The sequence below is a fragment of the Eubalaena glacialis genome, chromosome 18 (genome assembly GCF_028564815.1).
Source record: "Eubalaena glacialis isolate mEubGla1 chromosome 18, mEubGla1.1.hap2.+ XY, whole genome shotgun sequence".
Taxonomy (NCBI): Eukaryota; Metazoa; Chordata; class Mammalia; order Artiodactyla; family Balaenidae; genus Eubalaena; species Eubalaena glacialis.
Window position 1 is genome coordinate 64743541 of NC_083733.1, and position 27470 is coordinate 64771010.

The 27470-nt window shown below is 39.6% G+C and overlaps 1 protein-coding gene across 1 annotated transcript; it reads right to left on the bottom strand.

The window, feature by feature from the left end:
• Positions 1–10654: 10654 nt before the first annotated feature.
• Positions 10655–27369, bottom strand: LOC133078676 (zinc finger protein 665-like). Its single transcript, XM_061173820.1, has 8 exons — positions 27351–27369; positions 23969–24069; positions 23478–23648; positions 23074–23165; positions 19661–19787; positions 12689–12850; positions 11325–12259; positions 10655–11243 (listed from the first exon to the last, which is right to left on the bottom strand). The coding sequence occupies exons 4-8, from the start codon at positions 23086–23088 to the stop codon at positions 10764–10766; spliced, it is 1719 nt and encodes a 572-aa protein (XP_061029803.1). The 5' UTR covers positions 23089–23165; positions 23478–23648; positions 23969–24069; positions 27351–27369; the 3' UTR covers positions 10655–10763.
• Between the last annotated feature and the right edge of the window lie 101 nt (positions 27370–27470).

Below are 27470 nucleotides of genomic sequence, written 5' to 3' on the forward strand. Positions count from 1 at the left end.
CAGTTTTTGTTTTGGACTGTGTTTTCATGAATGTTTGCATGAGTAAGAGCTTTGGGGAAAAAAGAGACAGTGTCACCCTCTGGGACAGTGGACAGGTTTGTTTGCTGTACAGTTAAATAAGGATGTTTCCCTTTGGGGCAAATGGTAGGTCAGGTTCCCTTTAAAAGATTGGGTTTTTCTACACGGAGTTCCTCAGCTGTGATTCAATCCCATTACATGTGCTGTATCCACCAGGGCCTCGCCATATCATCCTGATTGGAATTAGGGGGGCGAGTGGAACTGATGAAGTCAGGATGTTCTTGAGACTGCTGTGCCATTAATAATAAAGTCTCTGGGGTTTTTTCTGTTGTTGTTGTTTTTTAATAGAGTTTGTTTTTTAGTGCAGACTTAGGTTAAGAGCAAAATTGAGTGGAAGGTACTGAGATTTCCCCTGTAATTCCTGCCCCCACATACACACAGCCTCCACAACTATCCAAATCCCACACCAGAGTGGTGCATTTATTAAAACTGTAGAACCTACACTGACACAAAATTATCACTCAAAGTCCATAGTTTACATTATTGTTCACTCTTAGTGTATATTCTATCAGTTTTGATGTGTAATGACATATACCCATCATTACAGTATAATACAGAGTAGGTTCACTGCCCTAAAAATCCTCTGTGATCCACCTATTCATCCTTCCTTCCCTCTAACTGTTAGCAACCGCTGATCTTTTTACTGTCTCCACAGTGTTGCCTATTCCAGAACGTCATACAGTTGGAATCATACAGTATGTAGCCTTATAGATTGGCTTCTTTCACTTAATAATATACATCTAAGGTTTTTACATGTGTTTTCTTGGCTTGATAGCTCACTTCTTTTTAGCACTGAATAATATTCCATTGTCTGGATGTACCACAATTTATTTAACCATTCACTTACTGAAGCACATCTTGGATGCTTCCAAGTTTCAGTAACTACACGTAAAGCTGCTATAAACATTTGTGTTCAGGTTTTTGCATGGACATAAGTTTTCAACTAATTTGTGTAAATACCAAGGAATGTGATCATATGATAAGAGTACATTTAATGTTATAAGAAAATGCCAAACTGTCTTCCAAAGTGGCTCTATCTACCATTTGGTGTTCCCACAGCAGTAAATGAGAGTATCTGTTGCTCAACATGCTTCCCAGCATTTGGTGTTGTCATTGTTCTGGATTTTGGTCATTCCACTGGATGTGTAGTGGCATCTCATTGTTGTTTTGTTTTGCAACTCTCTCATGATACAGGATGTTAATCTTATTTTCATACGCTTATGAAAATATCTGTATATCTTTTTTGGTGAAGTTTTTGTTCCTGTCTTTTTCGCATTTTCAAATCAGCTTGTTTGTTTCCTTATTGTTGAGTTTTAACCGTTGTTTGTATATTTTGAGTAGCAGTCCTTATTAGAATTCTGTTTTACAAATATTTTCTCCCAGTCTGTGGCTTGTCTTCTTATTCTCTTGACGTGTTTTGGAGAGCAGAAGTTTTTAATTTTAGTGAAGTCTAAATTATTCATGATTAACTGCATGGATTGTGCCTTTGGTGCTATATCTAAAAAGACATTGTGGGGATTTCCCTGGTGGTCCAGTGGGTAAGACTCCACGCTCCCAGTGCAGGGGGCCTGGGTTCGATCCCTGGTCAGGGAACAGGATCCCACACGCCGCAACTAAAGATTCCGCATGCCAAAGATAAGACCGGTGCAGCCAAATAAATAAATCAAATAAATATTAAAAAAAAAAAAAGACGGTGAAACCAAAGGTCATCTAGATTTTTTCCTATGTTATCGTCTAGGAATTTTATAGTTATGCACTTTACATTTACATCTATAATCCATTCTGTGTTGAATTTTGTGAAAGGAATAAGGTCTATATCTAGATTCTTTTCTTTTCTTTTTTTAATGTGGATGTCCAATTGTTACAGCACCATTTGTTGAAAAGACTGCCTTTTCTCTATCGTATTGCCTTTGCTTCTCTGTCAAGATCAGTTGACTCTATTTGTGTAGGTCCATTCCTGGACTCTCATTATGTTCCTCTGATCTATTTGTCTATACTTTTGCCAATACCACAATGTCTTGATTACTGTATATTTGTAGTAAGCCTTGAAGTTGAGTAGTGTCAGTCTTCTGACTTCGTTCATCTCCTTCAACATGTTTTTGGCTATTATGGGTCTTCCGACTCTCCAATTAAACTTTAGAATCAGTTTGTTGATATCCACAGAATAACTTGCTGGCATTTTGATTTGGAATGCATTTAATCTATAAGTCAAGTTGGGAGAAGCTGTCACCTTGAAAATACTGAGTCTTTCTCTCCATGAACATGGAATATCTCTCCATTTATTTAGTTATTTGATTTCCCTTATCAGAGTTATGTAGATTTCCTCATATAGATCTTATACATATCATGTTAGATTTATACCCAAGTATATCTTTTTTTTAGGTGCTAGTGTAAATGTTATTGAGCTTTCAGTTTCAAATTACTGTTTATTACTGACTTATAGGAAAGTGATTGAGTTTTGTATATTAACTATCTTAGTCAGTTTGGGCTGCCATAACAAAGTACCACAGAAAGGGTGGTTTATAAACAGAAGACATTTCTCATAGTTCTAGAAGTTAAGAAGACCAAGATCAAGGTGCTGCCTGATTTGGTGTCTGGTGGGAGCCCTCTTCCTGGTTGCAGATGGCTGTCTTCTTGTATCCTCCTATGGCAAAGAGTAAGAGAGCTCTCTGAAGTTTCTTTTGTAAGGGCATTAATCTCATTCATGAGGGCTCCACCCTCACGACCTAATTACCTCCCAAAGGGCCCACCACCACATACCATCACATTGTGGGTTAGAATTTCAACATGTGAATGGGGCAGGGGATACAAACATTCAGTCCTTTGGATAATATTAACCATGTATCCTTCAATCTTGCTATAATCACTTATTAGTTCCATAAGTTGTTGTTGATTCTCTTCAAGTTTCTACATAGATGTCATCTGTGAACCATGACAGTTTTATATCTTCCTTCCCAGCAAACAAAAGTCCAGGACCAGAGAGATTCACAGGGGAACTCTAGCAAACATATAAAGAAGAACAAATGCCTATCTTTCTCAAACTATTCCCAAAACTTGAACAGAAAGGAACACCCTCAAATTCATTATACAAGGTCACCATTACCCTGTCTGATACAAAAACCAAAGAAAGACACTACAAAAAAAGAAGATTAAGGGCCAGTATCTTTGCTGAATATAGCTGCAAAAATCCTTAAGAAAATATTACCAAACTGAATCCAACAATATATACAAACGATCATACACAGTGATCAAGCTGGACTTTTCCAGGGACACAAGAACAGTTCAACATTCACAAATCATCCAATGAAATATACCACATTAACAAAAAGATAATAAAAGTCACATGACAGTCTCAATAAATGAAGCAAAAGTATTTGACGAAATTCAACATACATTCATGATCAACACGTTCATCAAAGTGGGTATACAGGGAACATACCTTAACATAATAAAGGCCATTTATGACAAACACACAACCAACATAATACTCAAGATGGAAAGCTGAAAGCCTTCACACTAAATTCAGAAACAAGACAAGGATGCCCACTCTTGCCCCCTCTACTTAACATAGTATTGGAAGTCCTAGCCATAGCAGTCAGACAAGAAAAACAAAAACTATCCAAATTAGAAGGGAAAAGATAAAACTGGCACTATTTGCAGATGACATGATACTATATATAGAAAACCCTAAGGTCTCCACCCAAAAACTATTAGAACTGATAAATGAATTCAAAAATGTTCCAAGATACAAGGCTAATATGCAGAAATCTGTTGCATTTTTATACAGTACTAATGAAATATCACAAATATAAAGTAAAAAAAAAAATCCCATTTAAAATCAAATCAAAAAGAATAAAATACCTAGGAAAAAACTTAAGAAGGTGAAAGACCAATACTCTGAAAACTCTAAAATGTTTATGAAGGAAATTAAATATGATATGAAGAAAGGGAAAGATATCTCATGTTCTTGAATTGAAAAAATTAATATTGTTAAAATGCACATACTACCCAAAGCAATCTACAGATGTAATGCAATCCCTATCAAAATACCTATGATATTTTTCACAGAACTAGAATGAAGAATCCTAAAATTCATATGGAGCCACACAAGACCCCAAATTGCAAAAACAATCTTGAGGAAAAAGAACAAGGCTGGAGGTATCACCCTCCCAGGCTTCAGACTATACTACAAATCTATAGTCATCAAAACAGTATGGTACTGGCACAAAAACAGACACATAGATCGATAGAACAGAATAGAGAGCCCAGAAATACACCCACGCACTTATGGTCACTTAATCTATTACAAAGGAATCAAGAATACATAATGGAGAAAAGATAGTCACTTCAACAAGTGGTGCTGGGAAAACTGGATAGTTACATGGAAAACAATGAGATTAGAACATTCCCTCACACCATATACAAAAATAAACTCAAAATGTATTAAAGACCTAAATGTAAGACCTAAAACCATAATGCAGCCATATGGAAAACAGTATGGAGGCTCTTCAAAAAACTAAAAATAAAACTATCATGTGATCCAGCAATTCCACTCCTGGGTGTATATCCAAAAGAAAGAAAAAAAAACCCACTACTTGAAAAAATACATGCACCCCAATGTTCATAGCAACACTGTTTACAATAGCCAAGACATGGATACAACCCAAGTACCCATCAACAGAAGACTGGACTCAGAAGATGTGGAATATATGTAAACAATGGAATATTAGCCATAAAAAAAGAATGAAATTCTGCCATTTGCAGCAACATGGATGGATCTAGAGAATATTATGCTTAGTGAAATAAGTCAGAGAAAGACAAATACTGTATTATCATTATCACTTATATGTGGAATGTAAAAAATAGTATAAATGACTGTATATGCACAACAGAAACAGGCTCACACGTATAGAAAACAAACTTGTGATTACCAAAGGGGAGAAGGAAGGGAGGAGGGACAAAATAGGGGCATGGGATTAAGGGATACAAACTACTACGTATAAAATAGATAAGTAATGAGGATATACTATATAGCACTGGGAATTATAGCCATTATCTTGTAATAACCTAAAATGGAGTATAATCAACAAAAATACTTATTCACTATGCTGTACACCTGGAACAAATATAATACTGTAAATCAACTATACTTCAATTAAAAAGAATGGACATCAGAGATGATTATTATGGCAATGATAATAAACAGAAGAATTGGAGATGCTTTTAAGGTAAAATAAGTATTGTGTTCCCTAAATCCCAGTACTAGATTTGTGGGGTATCAAAAGGCCTCCTAGTTCCAACTTAATAGATTTCAGTTCACCATTTTGTATTGTCCCACTTCTTTCATTGAACTAAAGATATAAAAGGACTCTCATTCTTCTTACCTATAGAGCATTTGCTTTGTACTTCTTATAGTCCTGGGTACATTTTCATGTTTCAAACTCAAAAACAATCTTTAATTCATATATCTTTAAAATTTTTTCACTGTAGTTACACAGGGAAATGTAGATTAAATCTATAAAGTGGGTTAAAAGATGTGGAAGAAAAATATAATGGTAAGGAAAATTTTCTAAAAAAAGAAAGTTTACTAGAGTTAAAAAGAATCATATAATGCTATACTCACAAATTGAGATTTTTATAGCCTTTGAACAACTGCTCTTCTAGTAAAATTATTTAATTATATTTATTGCCTGATGCATTGTCATGAAACTAGTGTAAAAATATCTTAGGCAATTTATCTAAACAGTATTTCAGAAGCACTTTTGACAGCTGTACTGGGTAAAGGGTCCTAGATGTGCAGCAGGAAAGTGTATGCAAGAAGTTACTAATGTGAGAAAAACTGGTTTTTCCTAACCAAGGAATCAAGATATTTAACAGTAAATATTATGTGCTGTATAAGAGTCTTACTCCAGTTTTTGACATTTGACCATGGACAGCTTTTCTTTTTTTTTTTCTTTTTTTTGACAAAGAGAATTAAAAAATTTTTTTATTGTGACCCTCAGAAAGACATAAATTTTACATTGTAATACAGAATAACACTTTCATATCTACACATGAGACTAAAATTAGAGTTACATGTTAACAGTATTGACCTCTACTACATGCATTCTGGTATTTTCTGTTTTATTATGTTTCATGCCATTCCATCCCATTCTCTTTCTCTTTTCAAAACTATTGATCAAAACACAGTAAACATTGTTGCTTCAATTAATTAATGTTGGTATCGAGAAAACAAACTTGATGACTGTGGTGAAAGGAAGAGTAACTCAGCAATAATCATGCTTCCTCTTACTCTGTCTTCTTAAATTACACACGCTCCAGACAAGTTACTTGCTCTTGCTATAAGACTGGTTTTATAAGAAAATCTGATGGAATCTGACTTGTCTGTTAGACAGTTGTTTATTGTAAATAGAGAAAAAGGTATATGTGTGTATAACCATGTAATTGCAGTAGTTTTTAAAAAGTGCTTAAAGTTTTTGCTATTAATATGTTTGGTAGTTTTTAATGTATGATACAGTTTTAAAAAGTCCATCTTCAAAATCATATTTGTTTTTGTATAAAAAGTATCTTAAATATTTATTCCTTCAAAAACAACAAACAAACAAAAAAACCACACTAAACAAATTAGTCAACGCTTTGATCCTTAGTTTGAAGAATACAGGCTAAAGGAAAATGAACATTCACCTTCCCTGACACACAAATGTACGTAAGCATTATACATTATTCCCTTGTAATTCATGTAAATAAGGTTTAAAAATCATTGTATAAATGTCATATATTTTCAGCTACATTTTAAAGAATACAGTGTATTTGGGAGCATTTCAATTGTAGACTCCAAATAATAATTTAGAATAAATTAAAACTCAGAACCAGTGAAAAATATAAAATCCACATATGATTGCCTCACAGCAACAACTGTTATAACTTAGGAATGAGTGATTTTCAGACCAACTGGAAGACAAGTAAATTCAACTAACTAGAACTCAACAATGCTTCCATCATTTGATGATCATATGTAATTGTTCATACATGGGAACTAAAATTCAGAAACTAAACTTTAGCAGTAACTGAGGTCAACTGAAAAGTTGATTTTTCCTGGCTGTTGTTTAAATGTAAGATTTTGCTTATTTAAAAAAAAAGTCTGTCATAAAAGAGAATATGGGGGCTTCCCTGGTGGCGCAGTGGTTGAGAATCTGCCTGCCAATGCAGGGGACACGGGTTCGAGCCCTGGTCTGGGAAGATCCCACATGCCGCGGAGCAACTGGGCCCGTGAGCCACAACTGCTGAGCCTGCACGTCTGGAGCCTGTGCTCCGCAACCAGAGAGGCCGCGACAGTGAGAGGCCCGCGCACCACGATGAAGAGTGGCCCCTGCTTGCCGCAACTAGAGGAAGCCCTCACACAGAAACGAAGACCCAACACAGCCATAAATAAATAAATAAAAAATAAATAAATAATTAAAAAGTCTTTTAAAAAAAATAAGATTAAGGGCTGCAGCAGGAGGACCCTCCCTCAGGGATGAGCTTAATGTTTAAAAAAAAAAAAAAAGAATATGACACAGAAAAATTAGTCATGTTAGACGTAATGCTAACATGTGCCTCACTCATGACTTCCGTCTAAGGTCTTGTTACTTCCAGAGCTGCCGCTGCTCACCAAGGCTTCTCTCCCTTCATTGTTAACACATGGGGTTGGCCTAAGTCCTCAGGGTGCCTTCCCACCATGACATTCTCTGTTTCTTGGTGATTCATCCGAACAAGACAAGGACAACCATCCCACCATGATCCCTACCACCCTCAAGAAAATCTGTCCATTTCTGAAGACAAAAAACAAGAAGTGTTGTTTCTTTCTAAGTATTTAAAAATAAACCTCAAACTTCCCTTGAGCAGGAAGCCTACAAGAATATCCCTCACCTCACACCATCCATTACTGAACCTGGTGGGCTAATTCTAATACTGTTCCAGCAGCACCTGGAAACTTAATAGAGCTCAACTACAGCTGCCCCTCAATGGGTTACAGTGGTGTTTGGCAAGTTTACACCAAGTATAACTACCTCTGGTGAAGAAGTCATTTCAGTTTGGGAAAAGTGAGTAATTTGGCCATTTAATTTGCATTGTTCTGGAAGTTGCCAGACTTGTCCTGCCAGGCATTAGTGTCAGAAACTTTCATCTTCCTTGGCTCTGCCTCCTCTCTCTGTGTGCAGAGCAGAACAAAGGGAGGAGGCCCCAAGGCAGTGCCATCCAAGGAGCAAAAGCGAGGTCTGGGTTTTGAATGTATGAGGACTTTTGAATTATAAATGCCTTTCCACGGAAGCTTTCACTCAAGACTTTTACTGACTTTACAAACTGGAATGAATACAAGCTGGGGAGTACACCACTGGAAGTTCAGTGACAAGAACAGGTCTGTGATTATTCCTCCCATGAAAGATAAGTTCCCTGTGTTTCTTATTCCCTACAAACACACACAGAGGGGACATACACACGTATTTTTTCCTATATTCTTTCTTTGGAAAATATCACACATGTTGATAAACTTGTTTCTGTAAGTGACTCGGTACCTGATTTTAGCAAACTCCTGCATGTAAGTGAAGTCACTCTGTAACTAGGAGGTGAACTGCTTATTTAAACATTTGCTTTCCCTTATGCTTGGAAGTATATGCGCTGCCAAAGCAAGCACCGGACAGCTTGTCTTAAAGTTTTTTATTGAAGTACAGTTGAGGTACAGTATTATATAAGTTACAGGTATACAACCTGGTGATTCACATTTTTTAAAAGTTATACTACATTTATAGTTGTTATAAAATACTGGCTGTATTCCCTATATTGTACAATACGTCCTTGTAGCTTATTTTATACACAGTAGTTTTAAGCTCTTAATCCCCTACCCCAATCTTGCCCCTCCCCCTTCCCCCTCCTCACTGAAACCACTAGTTTGTTTACTATATCTGTGAGTCAGTTTCATTTTTGTTATATTAACTAGCTTATTTTATTTTTTACATTCCACATATAAGTGCTACCATATGGTATTTGTCTTTCACTGTCTGACTCATTTCACATAGCATAATATCCTCCAGGTCCATCCATGTTGTCGCAAATGGCAAAATTACATTATTTTTTATGGCTGAGTAGTATTCCATTATATACATATACCATGCCATCTTTATCCATTCATCTGTTGATGGACCATTAGGTTGCTTCCATATCTTGGCAAATGTAAATAATGCTGTGATGAACACTGGGGTGCACGTATCTCTTTGAATTATTGTTTTCATTTTTCTCAGATATACAGCCAGGATGGAATTGCTGAATCATACAGTAGTTCTATTTTTAGTTTTTTTGAGGAACCCCCATACTGTCTTCCAAAGTGACTGCAGCAATTGACGTTTCAACAGCAGTGTACGAGGGTTTCCTTTTTCCACGTCTTTGCCAACATTTGTTATTTGTGTTCTTTTTGAAGATAGACATTCTGACAAGAATGAGGTGATATCTCATTGTGGTTTCCATTTGCATTTCTCTTATGATTAACAATGTTAAGCACCTTTTCACTTGCCTGTTGGCCATCTGTGTGTCCTCTTTAGAAAAATGTCTATGCAGGTGTTCTCCCCATTTTTTAATTGGGTTGTTTGGTTTTTTTTTTTTTTTTTAAGTGTATGTCTGTATTATTTTAAATTTTTATTTATTTATTTATTTATTTTTGGCTGTGTTGGGTCTTCGTTTCTGTGTGAGGGCTTTCTCTAGTTGTGGCAAGCGGGGGCCACTCTTCATCGCGGTGCGCGGGCCTCTCACTGTCGCGGCCTCTCCCGTTGTGGAGCACAGGCTCCAGACGCGCAGGCTCAGTAGTTGTGGCTCATGGGCTTAGTTGCTCCGCGGCATGTGGGATCTTCCCAGACCAGGGCTCGAACCCGTGTCCCCTGCATTAGCAGGCAGACTCCCAACCACTGCGCCACCAGGGAAGCCCCTCTCTCATCTTTGACATCAGCTATTTTCTTTGAAAAGAGAGGAGGACTATCATTTCTTCTCCATTATTTCTACCACATAAGCAGTCCCTATTAACCTATCATCCTATTCTCATGAAAATTTCAGTCTCTTAATCTTAAGGACTGCTCTGTTTCACCCTCAACTGGCAGAGCACTGGTTTCTGATAATCCAGTGGGTCCTCTGTTGTACCAACAAATCTGTAGAAGAGGATCTGAAATTATTATGATTTACATCAGTTTTACATATATTTCCCAAGCTCTCATTCAAAAACACAATGTTGTTTGTTAAAATTCAGTGTCCTGTTCCTTCAGAAAACATGAATATGAATGATCCCCACCTAATACAAGCAGACCCTTTTATCTTAATGATCCCTTAGCAGAGCCCATCATGGTAACACATAAAAGCATGTGATGAAGGCATAACATCAATAAATTTTAAACTTCAGACTGAAAAACATCAATAGTAACACAGCCTTTTCAAGAAACTTCATATAATAAAAGTATTTTTAAAAACAGGAAATGGTACATTTCCAAAGATCTCCTTGCTCTACCAATACCCATCATTTCATAAATTTGAAATGATTTTGACTTTTAATAACTGCGAAGAACTTAACATCTGAAATTGATTAATCTAGGACTAGAGACTTAGTCTCCCTAGTATGTTATCTGATTATAGTCCGTTGTTTAAAATGGTTAAATGATTTACACCATTCATTACATTTCTAAGGGTTTCTCTCCAGTATGAATTCTTTGGTGAATCCTAAGGTCAGACCATTGTCTAAAGGCCTTGCCACATTCAGTACATTTGTATGACTTCTCTCCAGTATGCATTCTCTCATGACCCCAAAGGTGTGAACGTTTGATAAAAGCCTTACCACACATATTACATTTGTGTGGCTTCTCTCCAGGATGTATATTCTGATGTCTGGTGAGGCTTGAGTACTGCTTAAAGGCTTTTCCACATTGATTACATTTGTAAGGTTTCTCTCCAGTATGAATTCTCTGATGAATTGTTAGGTTTGAGTTTTGACTGAAGGCCTTGCTACATACATTACATTTATATGGTTTCTCTCCAGTATGGATCCTCTGATGTCGGGTGAGGCGTGAACACCAGTTAAAGGATTTGCCACATTCGTTACATTTGTAAGGTTTCTCTCTACCATGAATTCTCTGATGATCCTCCAAGCTTGAGCTCTGAATAAAAGCATTATCAGGTACATTAGATTCATGATTTTTCTTTTTGGTATGTATTTTCTGATGTCTAGTAAGGTGTACGAATTGTGTATAGGCTTTATCACACTCATTACATTTGTAAGGTTTCTCTCCAGTATGGTTTCTTTTATGTTTAGTTAGGCTTGAACGCACAGTGAAGGCTTTGCCACATTCATTACATTTATAAGGTTTCTCACCAGTATGGATTCTCTGATGTTCCATAAGACTTGAACTTTGGATGAAAGCCTTACCACATTCATTACATTTGTATGGTTTTTCTCCAGTATGAATTTTCTGATGTTTTACCAGACTTGAAATGTGGATAAAAGCCTTGCCACACACAGTACATTTGTGTGGCTTTTCTCCAGGATGTACATTCTGATGTTTAGTCAGGTGTGAGCACTGCTTAAAAGCTTTGCCACATTCATTACATTTATAAGGTTTCTCACCAGTATGAATTCTTCGGTGAATCCTGAGGGTAGACCACTGCCTAAAAACCTTGCCACATTCAATACATTTGTATGGTTTCTCTCCAGTATGAATTCTCTGATGATCCCAAAGATATGAACGTTTGGTAAAACCCTTACCACATTCGTTACATTTGTAAGGTTTCTCTCCAGTATGAATTCTCTCATGACGCCAAAGGTCTGAACATTTGATAAAAGCCTTACCACATTCATTACACTTGTGTGGTTTCTCTCCAGTATGAATTCTCCAATGATTTGTAAGGTGGGAATTCTGATTAAAGACCTTGTCACATATATTACATTTATATGGTTTCTCTCCAGTGTGGATTCTCTGATGTCTTGTGAGGTTTGAGAACTGTTTAAAGGCTTTACTACACTCATTACATTTGTAAGGTCTCTGCTCAGAATGAATTCTCTGATGACTAGTAAGGACTGAATGATGGATAAAAGTCTTTCCACATTCATTACATTTGTATAATTTTTCTCTAATGTTTGTTTTCTGTTGCTGTGTAAGCAATGAAGGATACATAGGAATGAAGGAAGAAACCTTTCCATATGTGTTACAAATGTTGGTTTTGACACTAGGAGGAAATCTTTGAAGTGATGAAATTGAGGAACAAGTTTTGATAGACTTCTCAACTTGATTACATTCATAAATTTTCTCTTCAGTTTGAAATTTCTGCAATTCAGCCAGATGTGACTGAAAGCTTAATCCAGTTCTATTTTCAAAATGTTCTGTATACTTGTTTCCTGCATAAACTATGTTATTTTTTATTTTTAACAAATTCTTTATAAATGACTTCCTATTTTTAAAATATTGACATGCACTTTTTCTTAAAGAAACACTTTGTTTTAAAGGTAAATTAATCCAGGATTTGCTGTATTGTTTATCTTTTCTACCAGTGTGATTTATGTTATCTGTCATAAGCTCTCCTTTGGAATTTCTTTCTTCACATCCACACTTATTCTCAAATTCATACACAGTTCCCCAGACTTTGCTGAAGTCAAAATCCTCAATACCATGGCTTCCATGTCTTCCCAAGACCACTGGTTGGTATAATTCTCTGTTATTAATGTTTCTCTTCTTTAATAATTCCTTGGTCATAAAACTAATGGAGATATCTGAAAGATAACCATAGTCTTCATATTAAGTAGAGTTGGAAGATGAATATTACACTAAAAGTAACACTTACATTGAAGAGATGAAAAACTTCTTAACCAAACTCTATAAATGTTTAAGAATAGAAAGTGAATAGAATCCTTTAATAAAATATACATGCATTTTAAATTATTTTAAGTGAAGCCTACTTTCAAACACACTAAAACCAAATCACTCACACTATGTAAACTTACATAATCTATGAAAGTGTATTCTTTGACTACCACACCAAAGAACACACCAATTGGCAGTAGACAAATGGTTGTCTCATATTTGAAGAGAAACAGGTATTATACAAATGCAGATTTACTACATAAATTATTGCATGCAAATAAGTGCTAATGGATAGCACCATATGAAGTAATGATAAATAATCCAAAAAACATAATGATTAAGATAAATACATGAAAACTAAAAGTTGAAAAATTAAAAAGGTAATAGCAAAATCAGGAAGAATTTAATAAAATATCGTTGGTGTGACAAAATATTCTGAATATCTACTCTAAAACTCTCTATATTCAAGCAGAATAGGCATTATACAACATTAACAGTTGGTGAACTAAAGTCATACTCTAAGCTAGATACTGAAATCCATAATCTGTAAATGACAAATTAATAAATAAAAAATTTTAATAAACCAAGATAAAACCAACAGGTAAATAGTAAGTAACCACAATTATACAAAATTACAGACTGTGGAAATCTAATGATTTCTCCCTTAAGAACAAGAAAAAGGACTTATATTCAAAGGAACACATAATATGAGAATTGGAAAATGTTGCATAACTCAAAACTCTCCCAGGGCAGAGATGCTATGCAGGGAGCACTTATCAAACATATTTAGGGACTTCCCTGGTGGTCCAGTGGTTAAGACTCTGTGCTCCCAATGCAGGGGGCATGAGTTTGATCCCTGGTTGGACTAAGATCCCGCATGCCACATGGCATGGCCAAAAAAAAAAGGAAAAAGAAAAAACAACCATATATAAAGGGAAATGTATTAGCTGCTGACACTTGGGGCAAGAGATTAAAGTTGGGGCAAAGAGCAGACACATTGAAAAGCCAGGTTATAGTGGTTAGGATTCGGAGCTTTCACTGCTGTGGCCCCCAGGTTCAATCCTGGTCAGGGACTGAGATCCCACAAGCCGTGCAGCATGGCCAAAAAAACCAAAAAAAAACAAACAAACAAAATAAACACAGATAAGATGCAGAACCACAGATAAGAAGAAATCACATATACAGAAGAATTGCATATACGGAGGACTGACTATAAATTATAAACAATTTTCAACTGTGTGGAGGGTCAGTGCCGCAAACCCCCACATCATCCAAGGGCCAACTGTATAGTAAAGGAAACAGGAAGGAATCAAAATTGTACATTAGGAAATACCTATCTAACACAAAGAAGGCAGTAATGGAAGGCTTGAGGAGAAAAGATATAAGACACATGGAAAACAAACAGCTAGTGACAGAGGTCCTCCTTTATCACTAATTACAATAAATGTAAATGGATTAAACTCCAATTAAAGGGTAGAGGTTTGCAGCAGAGATTAAAAAAATAGGATCCAACTATACGGGCATACTTCCTTTTATTGCACTTCTCTTTATTGCGCTTCACAGATATTGCATTTTTTACAAATTGAAGGTTTCTGGCAACCCTGTGTTGAGCAAATATGCTGGCACCGTTTTTCCAACAGCATTTGCTCACTTTGTGTCTCTGTGTCACATTTTGGTGATTCTTGCAGTATCTCAGACTTTTTCATTATTATAATATTCATTTTGGTGACCTGTGATCAGTGATCTTTGATGTTATTACTGTAATTGTTTTGAGGTACCACGAACTGCACCCCATATAGAAAGCTAACTTAAATCAGTAAATGAGTTGTGCTCTGATTGCTCCATTGACTGGCTATTCCCCCATCTCTCTCTCTCTCTTTCTCTCTCAGCCTCCCTATTCTTTGACACATAGCAATATTGAAATTAGGTCAAGTGTTCAAGTAAAAGGAAAAGTCACACATCTCTAAATTTAAATCAAAAGCTAGAAACAACTAAGTTTAGTGAAGAAGGCATATTGAAAGCTGAAACAGGCCAAAAGCTAAGCCTCTTGCACCAAACAGCCAAGCTGTAAACACAAAGGAAAAGTTTTTGAAGGAAATTAAAAGTGCTACTCCAGTGAACACATGAATGATAAGAAAGCAAAATAGCCATATTGCTGATGTGCAGAAAGTTTTAATGGTCTGGATAGAAGACCAAACCAGCCACAACATTCCCTTAAGCCAAAGTCTAATCCAGGGCAAGTCCCTAACTCTCTTCTAAGAAGGCTGAAAGAAGTGAGGAAGCTGCAGAAGAAAAGTCTGAAGCTAACAGAGGTTGGTTCATGAAGTTTTAGGAAAGAAGCCATCTCCATAACGTAAAAGTGCAAGGTGAAGCAGCAAGTGCTGATGTAGAAGCTGCAGCAGGTTATCAAGAAGATCTAGCTAAGATAATTAACGAAGGTGGCTACACTAAACAAATTTTCAATGTAGATAAAACAACCTTATATTGGAAGAAGATGCCATTTAGGACTTTCATAACTAGAGAGGAGAAGTCAATGCCTGGCTTCAAAGCTTCAAAGGAGAGGCTGACTCTCTTGTTAGGATCTAATACAGCTGGTGATTTTAAGTTGAAGCCAATGCTCACTTACCATTCCCTAAATCCTAGGGCCCTAAAGAATTATGTTAAATCTTCTCTGCCTGTGCTCTATAAATGGACCAACAAAGCCTGGATGACAGCACATCTGTTTACAACATGGTTTACTGATTATTTTAAGCCCAGTACTAAGACCTACTGCTCAGAAAAAAAAGATTCTTTTCAAAATATTACTGATCACAGACAATGCACCCGGTCACCCAAGAGCTCTGATGGAGATGTACAAAATTAATGTTGTTTTCATGACTGCTAACACATCATCCATTTTGCAGCCCATGGATTAAGGAGTAATTTCAACTTTCAAGTCTTATTATTGAGGAAATACATTTTGTAAGGCTATAGCTGCCATAGGCAGTGATTCCTCTGATGGAGCTGGGCAAATTAAATTGAAAACCTTCTGGAAAGGAGCCACCATACTAAATGCCATTAAGAACATTCATGATTCATGGGAAGAGGCCAAAATATCAACATTTACAAGAGTTTGGGAGAAGTTGATTCCAACCCTCATGGATGACTTTATGGGGTTCAAGACTTCAGTGGAAGTAACTACAGCTGTGGCGAAAATAGCAAGAGAACCAGAAGTGGAGCCTGAAGATGTGACTGAATTGCTGCAATCTCATGATAAAACTTTAACAGATGAGGAGTTGCTTCTTATGGATGAGCAAAGAAAGTGGTTTCTTGAGATGGAATGTATTCCTGATGAAGATGCTGTGGAGACCACTGAAATGTTAAATAAAGGATTTAGAATATTACATAAACTTAGTTGATAAAGCACCCGCAGGGTTTGAGAGGACTGACTCCAATTCTGAAAGAAGTTCGACTGTGGGTAAAATGTTACCAAACAACATTGCTTGCTACATGAAAGGAAGAGTCAGCCGATGAGGCAAACTTCTTAGTTGTCTTATTCTAAGAAACTGCATCAACTATACTCCAATAAAGATGTTTTAAAAAAGAAAAGAAGGGCTTCCCTGGAGACGCAGTGGTTAAGAATCCGCCTGCCAATGCAGAGGACATGGGTTCGAGACCTGGTCCGGGAAGATCCCACATGCCGCGGAGCAGCTAAGCCCGTGCGCCACAACTACTGAGCCTGCGTGCCACAACTACTGAAGCCCGCACGCCTAGAGCCCGTGCTCCGCAACAAGAGAAGCCACTGCAATGAGAAGCCCGCGCACCTCAAAGAAGAGTAGCCCCCGCTCACCGCAACTAGAGAAAGCCCGCACGCAGCAAAAAAGACCCAACGCAGACATAAATAAATAAATAAATAAAATTTTTAAAAAAGGAGAAAGAAATTGCTACAGCCACCCAACCTTTAGCAACCACCACTCTGATCAGTCAACAGCCATCAAATATCCAGGCAAGACCCTCCACCAGCAAAAGGATTATGACTCACTGAAGGCTCAGATGATCATTAAGGTTTTTTAGCAATAAAGTTTTTTTGGTTTTTTTTTGGCCATGCCACACAGCATGCAGGATCTTAGTCCCGTGACCAGGAATTGAACCTGTGCCCCCCCTGCAGTGGAATCGCAGAGTCCTAATCACTGGACCACCAGGGAATTCCCTAAAGTATTTTTAATTAAGGTATGTACATTTTTTTAGACATATTGCTATTGTACACTTAATAGACTACCGTATAATGCAAATGTAACTTTCATATGCACCAAGAAACAAAAAAATTCGTGACTCACTTTATTGTGATATTTGCTTTATGGCAGTGGTCTAGAACCAAATCCACAATATCTCCAAGGTATGCCTATATTCTATATGTAGGAGACTCACTTTAGATACAAAGATGCAAATAGGTTAGAAATGAAAGAACAGCAAATGAATCTGTTATGGGGTGAATTGTGTCCCCCCCAAAATTGTGGTCCTAACATCAAATACCTCAAAATACGACTGTACTTGAAAATAGGGCTTTTAAAGGAGTAATTAAGGTTAAATGAGGTCAATGGAGTGGGCTCTAATCCAATGACTGGTGTCCTTATAAGAAGAGGAGATTATGACACAGACACACACAGAGGGAAGACCATGTGAAGACACGGGTAGGAAAAGACAGCCAGCCACAAGCTAAAGAGAATAACCTGGGATAACACAACTCTGCTGACAACCTGATCTCAGATTTCTAGCTTCCAAAACCGTGAGAAAATACATTTCTGATGTTTAAGCCACCCAGGCTATGGTACTTTGTTATGGCAGCCCTAGCAAACTAATACAAATTCCATGCAAATAGTAACCAAAAGAGACCTGGAGTGCTATACTATTATCAGACAAAATAAACTTTAAGTCAAAAATTTTTATGAGACAGAGAAGGACATTATTTATTAAAAAAAGGATAACTCATCAAGGAATTACAACAAATATGAACATATACACACCTAAACAAGAGGGCCCCCAAATATATGAAGCAAACACCGACAGAATTTAAGGAAGAAATAAAAACAGTTCTAGAATAACATTTGGAGACTTCCATTTCCCCCTTTTAATAGAGAGTACAGCCAGGCAGAAGTTCAGTAAGGACACAGAGGATTTGGGCAAGACTATAAACCAACTAGCTCTCACAGACATATATAGAACACTCCACCCAGTAAAAGCAAAATACACATTCTTCTCTAGGTGCACATGGAACATTCTCTAGGATAGACCATATATTAAACCATAAAGCAAGTCTCAATAAGTTGAAAAAGACCGAAATCATACAAAATATTTTCTCCGACCACAGTAGAATGAAAATAGAAATGATTAACTTAAGGAAAACTGGAAAGCTCACAAATATATGGAAATTTTAAAACACGCTTAAAACAACCAATGGGTCAGAGGTGATCTCACAAGGGAAATTAGAAAATACTCTAAGAAAGAAACAAAAGCACAACACACCAGAACTTAAGGTATGGTATGGTACTGCATTTACTCCCACCGAGTAAAAGCAATTTTACTGCTGGATCAAAAGACCCACACCACTTCTGTCACACATACTCCTTGATGTGTGGCAAAAGCAGAACTGAAGAAATGGCTGGGGGTCCTAAAGAGGCAGAGAGGACTTGAGATAGCCCCATGCACTCTCCTGGGGCCCCAGATGGCAATGTTTTCCCATCCCATGAGAAGGTCTCCCAAGTATTGAAAATGGGAATGGAACCTGGAGAAGAACTGGGGCCAGGACTGGGGAGGCTTCAGCTCTGATCTGTGTGGACTGAAAACTGGGTATAGAATGAGACCAAAGAAGAAAGAGGACCTCTTATAACCAGCCCTCCCAGTGCCCCACAAAGAGTGTCATAGGTCATGATCAAAATTTTGCCTTGGTCTTTGCATGAGCTGGAGCAACCCTGGAAGCTGGAAGGATGAACTTTTACATGTCTGAAGAAGAAAGCAAAAAGTGGAAGGGAAGAAAAATTTCCTTTGACAGCTCACAAGAAATAAACATTTGTTTTCCCATAGAACTTTCCCACTTACAGGGACTTTCCCAAACACTGTTAATGGTGCGGCTTCCTCTTTGCCCTTCTGAGCTCTTACCGATGTTCACACCTTTGACACCTTCCCACCCACTTACTTTTTTCACTTTCATTTTGTTCTCCACATTCTGGGGCTTTCTCCCTTGCTCCAAAATTTAAATAATATTCAGGTCAGAAAAAGACTTTTCTGCTTATAAGAGAGGAACATAATGTGCTGTGGCTTTTCCAGAATACAATTCTAACCCTTTGTTCTTTTGAGAGGACATTACAGATGTGTCTAAAAAAATATTTCACAAATCTGTTCACTCACTGTCTCATTCTGAATGCTTAAGGAGCATCTTTTAAAAAGATAACCTAGATGTCTTCCAAGAACTACTGAATGAAAACTACAGGGATAAGAGTGGATCCAGAATTGGAAATTTTTTAAAGTTTGCCATAAGATTTTGTTTTTACTCATCTTCTGGAGCCACTACTAATCTGATGTGTGTGACCATCTAAAGAGAGGGGAAGGTTAAACTCCAGATGCTGCGTTATCCTGCGTTTCATTTCATAGTCAACACAGCTTCAATCTCAGTCAAGCAAGGCAGGGGTTCTCAAGAGACTCACTAGGGCAGATCCCAACTTCTGGAGGGACGTTATCCTCACCCAGGGAGAGCAGGTTCCTGTAGGTCTCCAACATCACGTCCCTGTACAAGGCCCTCTGAGCAGGGTCCAGGCATTCCCACTCCTCCTGAGAGAATTCTATGGCCACATCCCTGAATGTCAACAGTGCCTGAAATAAAAAACATGTTTCACTAAGAGACCATGGGGAGAGTTCTTGTCTTCACACAAAATGTGAATAGGAAAGAGGCATAGGGATTGATTCAGTTGAAGTGACAGATCATCTTGAGTAATTTATATGTCCCTAATTTTATTATATTTTTCCAGCAGAGGATATCAGATCCACTGAATCACTGTAGATTTCCCATTTTGAGGACAATGGAAGAAATATACAAATGAAATTATTCAGCACAGGATTGTTTATGTGGAGGAGATACATATTATGTTCTACACACTACGTGATATTCAGTACCTGGATGAGCTAGAGTATGAGTGGTATCTTCAAGCATGACAGAGTCCACATACATGCAAAAACATAAATACAGGTCTATCCATTTAACTCAGATATTCAGCCACCAACAAAAGTCAAGTGGAGTTTATTCCACTAGTAAAAAAAAAAAAGTGATTCAAGATGAGGAAATTTACTAATGTTGTAGGTTAATTTAGCAGATTAAATAGAAAAAATGTTTATCACGGCCATAGACCTTTGAAGAAATACTGCATGATTAAAATTATGCCGGGCTTCCCTGGTGGCGCAGTGGTTAAGAATCCGCCTGCCAATGCAGGGGACATGGGTTCAAGCCCTGGTCCAGGAAGATCCCACATGCCGTGGAGCAACTAAGCCCATGTGCCACAACTACTGAGCCCACGTGCTGCAACTACTGAAGCCCGCGTGCCGCAACAAGAGAAGCCACCACAATGAGAAGCCCGTGCACCGCATCGAAGAACAGCCCTCACTCACCGCAACTAGAGAAAGCCCGTGTGCCGCAAAGAAGACCCAATGCAGCCAAAAAAATAAACAAATAAATAAAATGATGCCAAGTAGGGATAAGCAACAAGGTCCTACTGTATAGCACAGGGAACTATATTCAATATCCTGTGATAAACCAGAATGGAAAAGAATATATATATGTATAATTGAGTCACTTTGCTGTACAGCAGAAATTAACACAACATTGTAAATCAACTGTACTTCAATAAATTTTTTAAAAAGTGGATATGGTAAACTAACCCCCCCAAAATTATGCCAAATAGGAAATTAAAGGAACTGTTATTAAGCAAAACTATTTCACCAAGCATCGCAATCATTGGAAGCAGTGGAGGCATTTCCACTAAAGGTAAGGCTGAGGCAAGTGGGCCAGCAGGCTCCTGCCATTCCCCACTGCACAGGACGCCTAAGCCGGGACCAGAAGAGGGAGAAGCAAATTCCTATTAGCGATTTTACTGTGACACCCACTCATAAGACATATGTGAGGAAATTTTAAAAACTTTACTGAAGGATATAACAAAGACGCGATCCAAGACCAGAAAACCTACTTTTCGCTGGAAGATATGGTGGTGTAAAGACCTCAGGGATTTAGAAATTCAGAGCAATTCAAAGGCAAAAGGAATGTGGGATTTCAAATAAAAAGTCTGCATTGTATTTAGGAGAGAGAAAATTTTGAAGAGAAAAACAAAATGGTGGGCCTTGCCAAATTACATGTGAACCTATTGACATGCGTGAATGTGTGTGTGTGGGGGGGGTATGCACAAGTGTGGGTAATATCTGAAACTAAAATGAATGAAATAAAATAGCTGCAAGATATACACAAAAAAGCCAAATTAGAGATTTAGTTAAATCCAAATTAAAGACATAATTATAGGGCTTCCATGGTGGCGCAGTGGTTGAGAGTCTGCCTGCCAATGCAGGGGACACGGGTTCGAGCCCTGGTCTGGGAAGATCCCACATGCCGCGGAGCAACTGGGCCCGTGAGCCACAACTACTGAGCCTGTGCGTCTGGAGCCTGTGCTCCGCAACAAGAGAGGCCGCGATAGTGAGAGGCCCGCGCACCGCGATGAAGAGTGGCCCCTGCTTGCCACAAGTAGAGAAAGCCCTCGCACAGAAGCGAGGACCCAACACAGCCATAAATAAATAAATAAAATAAATTTTAAAAAAAGAAAAAAGAAAAAAAGCTTGCCTTCAATTTAAAAAAAAAAAAAAAAAGACATCATTATAAACAGGGACGATTAGGACTATACGGAACACAGTATTTTAAAATTATGCGAGGTGAGGCCTTCTCAAGCAAGATGAGAAAGCAGAGGGCAAGAAGGAAAGATTTATGTTTCACTGCAAAGAAATGCTAAACTAAGAAGGATACCAGGGCATGTGTAAAGAATTAAACTACAAAATATAAAATCGCTTTTAAAAATATATCAAAAGAAAACTGAGCAAAGTATGAAGATCCATGTTTTATTTCCATAAAAGAATGAACTTGACTCACAAGTAGTTGGAAATGGAAATACAAAGGATTGTCATTTTCCCCCAAATTTTCAAAATACAAAAAGAATACAGTATCAAGTTTTGCTTACATTGAGGAAAATCTCACATGTTGGTGGCGGGGAGGGACACTTTGCAGCTTGAGGGGAGGACATCTGACAAAATCTATCAAAATATGAAATGCACCATTCTTGACCCAGTAGTCACATGTCAGGTTGCCCAGAGAAATCGTCAGACATCTGCAGAGAAGTCAGCCTGTTCCAAGGCAGCCACTGACACGTTCTTTATGTCAGCAAAAAATTGTAAAGGTCCCATGAGTCTTCATTAAGAGAAAGTTCCAAGGAAGATCAAGCTGCATCTGTGTTTACTAATGTGAAAACCACTTCTAGACACATGCTGTGTATGTTTTTAAAATTTGCAGAATAAAATATTACAACAAACATTCAATGAAGAATTTTTCCTAAAATTGCATAATGATGTGAAATGCAATCTTACAAGATCTGAGCTGAGTCTTGCCACAAAACCTACAACAGTGGTTCCCCACTGAGACATGAGGCATGGAGATAGGGAAGGGGATGCTTTACATCCTAGTACCTAAGCTGCTGCTTTGTTGGAAGTTTGAGCACTATATATATATATAGTGCAGCTTCTTTATCCTGGTTGACAGAGAGCAGACAATGCATCTAGATGGGCCCCTAAGCAATCCCTGCCACCCAATAGCACTGACACCCTGTCTCCAGTCCATGGGTGTGAAGCCCTGCCCAGGACTACACCCAGTGGAGCCTCTTCACAAGTTCCAGGTCACTGGGTCATGGGGAGACGGGATCTAAGTGGAGATGACAGGCCCTGAGGGAAGGACCTGGGTGGGTGTGAATGTACAGGTGTCAGGCAGGACACTTCAGAGTCAGATAAGATTAGTGAGTCCAAAAAACGGCATTTCAGGAAGGACAGACAAAACAATCAACTGAGAATATGACTTTACCTGAGAAAGAGCCATTCCTGACTCCTGTTCTTTCCTCTTCCTCCTCTTCCAGATTTCTTCCTCAGGCAAAGATTAGTCTTGAGAAGTCAATCCTGAGTGTCAAGAATAGGCTGTTTAATGCTTAGAATCGACACACCCCCTTCCTGAGTCACAACCACACACAGCGAAGACCTCAGCATGTGGAACAGACAGTCCCCTGCTGCCCACCGTCCCAGGAGGGGCTCAGGACAGTAAACTCCCACACAGAGACCAAGAGGTGAGTTTTCCCACCCTTTCCTTCAGATCTCGCTCCCCTCCTGAAGCCCCCACATACGCTGTGGCAGGGGGGCTCGGGGCTGGACGGACCCTCCCCTTGGTCACAGACCAGCCCTGATCAAACTCCACTCAGAACAGAGCCCCCGCACCTCTCTGGATCATGGGCTGATCTCAGCTTCATACATGGAGGACCCAGAGCCTTGGTGCTCAGAGCTGGATACAGGTCGGAATCACCGGAGGCACTTTAAATATTATGGAGGTTCCATTCCACATGACTCTTGGAAGGGGAATCTCTGGTCAGGAGGCACAAAAGGATGTATCTGCAAAATGCCGCAGCAATCTACTGTGATGCCAGAGTTCAGCGCCACTCAGAGGAGGCAAGCCCAGCCCGCCTCCCACCTTGTGGCTCTGCTCTCCCCTGGGGCCTTGCTGTCATGCGCATCCAGCCAGGGGAGGGGGAAGGGGAAGGGGAAGGGAAGCAGCAGAGAAGCATGCAGAGCAGGCGATATGCACCGCAAGTAGGGGTGAGGGAGTGGCTGGAATGCGATTAGGGGGGCGGGGGAGGAGGGAGAAGCCAGAGAAGGTGCCAGTGAGAGGTGACAGGACAACAAAGACCTGAGGGAAGAAGGGATTTTGCCACCTGCAAGTGACGGGTCAGAGGCTTCTAGGCAGAGGGACACCATGGGAAGGCCCTGAAGTGGTAGTGTCCTGGTCCCGGAAAGGGCCAACAGGCCTGTGTGGCTTCAGTAGAGTGAGTGAGGAGGGGACAAGTAGGAGAAAAGATCAGAAGGGTATTAGAGGTACAAATGAACTTATTTGCAAAACAGAAATAGACCCACAGACACAGAAAACAAATTTATGACTACCGAAGGGGAGAGGGGTGAGGGATAAATTAGGAGGTTGGGATTAACATATACACACTACTATATATCAAACAGATAACCAACAAGGACCTACTGTATAGCACAGGAAACTATACTCAATATCCTGTAATAATCTATAAGGGAAAACAATCTGAAAAAGAATATATATAATATGTATATAATATACAACTGAATCACTGTGCTGTACACCTGAAACTAACACAACATTGTAAATCAACTATACTTCAATTATATATATATATATATATATATATATATATATATATATATTAAAGGGTATTAAAGAAAGCAGATAAGAAAGGGCTGTGGTCTTCAAACCTTTTTCCCCATACCCCAGGAGATTTTAGAACCATGTATTATTCCCTTATCCATTTTAACTAAACATCTATTTTTAATTTTTATTTTTTTGTCATTAGTTAAAACACTAGCGAGTAAAGCAATGTATATTTTTAAAACATGCTGAGATGCTCACCTAAGCCCCAGGACCTAAGTACAGGGTCACCCTATACTGAGATGTGGAGGACGGCAAGAGAACATATCTGGGAGGGTTTGGGGGGGTCATTTTTGGACATATTAAGGTGAAGATGCCAGTTGGCTGTCCCAGCAGAGATGCTGAGGTGACAGCTGGATAAGCTGGGTACAGGACTGTGGTTTCAGGGGAGAGGTCTGGGTGGAGACGTGAAAGGAGACATCAGTGTTTAAAGTTATGACATGAGATAGAAACAGTGGGTGCAGACAGAGAAAAGAAATTCAAGGACTAAGGCCAGAGATACTCCCACAGTCAGGGACCAGGGAGGTCGGAGAAAGAGGCACAGGAAACTGAGACGTGAACACGGAGAAGAAAATTAAAACGGACGGCTGGTAGCTAGCTAAATTTATTTTCTAAAAACAGTGTGATATGAAAGCCAAGAAAAAAGTGCTTCCAGAAGACAGAGTGCAACAAGTTTTTGAAAGGACAAGATGATGACTGAGAATATACCACTAGATTTAGAAATACGTTTAGATAAGCAAAGTATCAGTGGAACAGTGGGTGTGAAAGCTTGACTGGATGGGTTTCAAATGAGAATTGGAAGCAAGAATTGAAGCAGTGAAATAAACAACTTTTTACTTGTTTATTTTGTTCTGAAATGGAGAGTAAGAAAGGGCACTAGAGTGGGAAATGTGGCTAATTGAAGATTTTTTGTTTTAAGGATGGGCAAATGTAGTAAAGGGCTCTTTTTTGCTGTTTCTTTTTAAGATGGGACAATATCACCATCTGTATTTGCTGAACAAAATAACTGCACAGAGATACAAACTGATGACACAGTGGCAGTGGCCGAAGGATGCCGTCCTGTCCTGACTTACAGCTCCTCCAGGTTTGTGCCCAGAGATCCACCCCCCAGCGAGCCCCCCCCGCATGAAAACCTCCATCACCTGACCCCAGTCCCGCCCCACACTCCTACAAGCTCCCAGTGGGCACCCCACAACGTTACAGGACAGAATCCCCTACTGATCTGCACACTCTGCCATGGCATCCCACACCACGTTCCAAACGTCAGTAGCTTTTGTTCTGGCAGGAAGACACCTGCCAACCCAGGATCCCGTATATTCCTTCTTGGAGACCTTGCCCTAAAGTCAGGCACTGCCATAATGTCATAATGCAAGAGTAATGTCTCCAACGATCCACATATTCCGACGAGACTCCAGTATCTTCCAGTGAAACCCTTCAAAATGTCATCTGTATCCCACAGAACCCACGTGACACCTTCAGTAATGCTTGGTCAGTAATCATGAGATTCCCCCATCCAAAATGGTCTGTGAAAATTTTCCCTTTAACCCCTTATGGGTCGATGAACTTCACACTCCTAAGAGACCCCACAGAAGTTACTATGTAGAGTAAACCTGCTGAATCCACCCCCTCAGGATCCAGACACGAGCTTCCTCACAGCCAGGAGTTTGCTGATGGCTCACAGCTCCACACCCCGCCTCCCCTTGAAAACTGGACTCAGACACAGGGAGCTGCCGCCCCCAAATCACGGCACCTCATTGGATAGCCAGTCTCCAATGTCTGATCAGTGCAGGATAGAAAAGCCTATTCCTTCCCTCGAATTGGACCAACTCCGGAGGGTCACCTCACCTCCAGAGCTCCCAGCTATAAAGTCGTACAGTGGAGTCTGGATTTTCGTCCTGAGGGCAATGAGAAGGCGTTGAAGGGATTAATGCCAGGGAATTTCTTCCCTGCTCTGTTTCTCCCTCTGTTCTCCCTGTCACCTCTTGCCCCTCTTTCTGTCCCAGCACCACGTGTCTCTGGTGTCCATGGCCTCAACTCTTTGATTCCCTCCCCGCTCTCTCAGTTCGATGTACCGGCCCCTTGCTGCTCCCACTTCTACCCCATCAAGGTCCCTCTGGTCCAATTCGCTTCCCTTTGTCTTTGTGGAGGTGCCTTTTTATCTAGGTTTCTTCCTCTGGTTCACTCTTTTGCTGTTACTGTATCTCCACATCCACCTGCCCCATCCTCCATTTCACCCTCTCTTTTTCACTATTACTTTCTCTCTCAGTCTTTCTCATTCTCCCTCGGACCCTGCTCCATCCCCTGCCCTGTACATTCACAGGTATGGAAGAGAGAGAAAGATGTCCCTTGCCGACGAAGTGCATTTTCCAGTGGGACTTCGGGAATGTAAACACACCACGACAAGCACAGACAGTGGGATGAGTTTTGTCCGGAACAAACACAAAGAGTGTCACCGAACAGGTGCATGTCACCTGTTCCAGTGCGTGGGGCAGAGATCTACAAGGCGGTGAGTGCAAAGTGGATGACTAGGGAGGGGAGGGGCCGGGCCGACTCCAGAGGTCGCGTAGATGGGGAGGGTGTCAGGAGAGGGGTGATGTCTGTACGACCCCAAGGCCAAGGAGAAGATGTGGCCTCCGGGTCTGCACGGCCATCTCTGCCCGGGAAGGGTCGAATGGGAGGACGAGAATCCACCTCCGGAGTGAGGACTTGGAAACAGCGCGTCTGAGAGGGAGAGGGGATCCGAGCCTGCGGAAGTCACTGAAGGGTTCTGAGCAGGAAAGCGACGCGGTAAGCGGTGTCTACCTGGACCTAGGGCGGAAAGGCCAGGGCGGAGACCTAGAATGTCTCACGGTGCTGCCGGGACTTACCAGGCGCGGAACGAGCGGATGAAGGGGTTTTAACGTACGTGACAACCCCTGAACCTCGGGTGTGGCGGATCGGGGGCCTGGGGGCGTCCCAAAGACCCGGGTTGAACCAGAAAAGCCGAG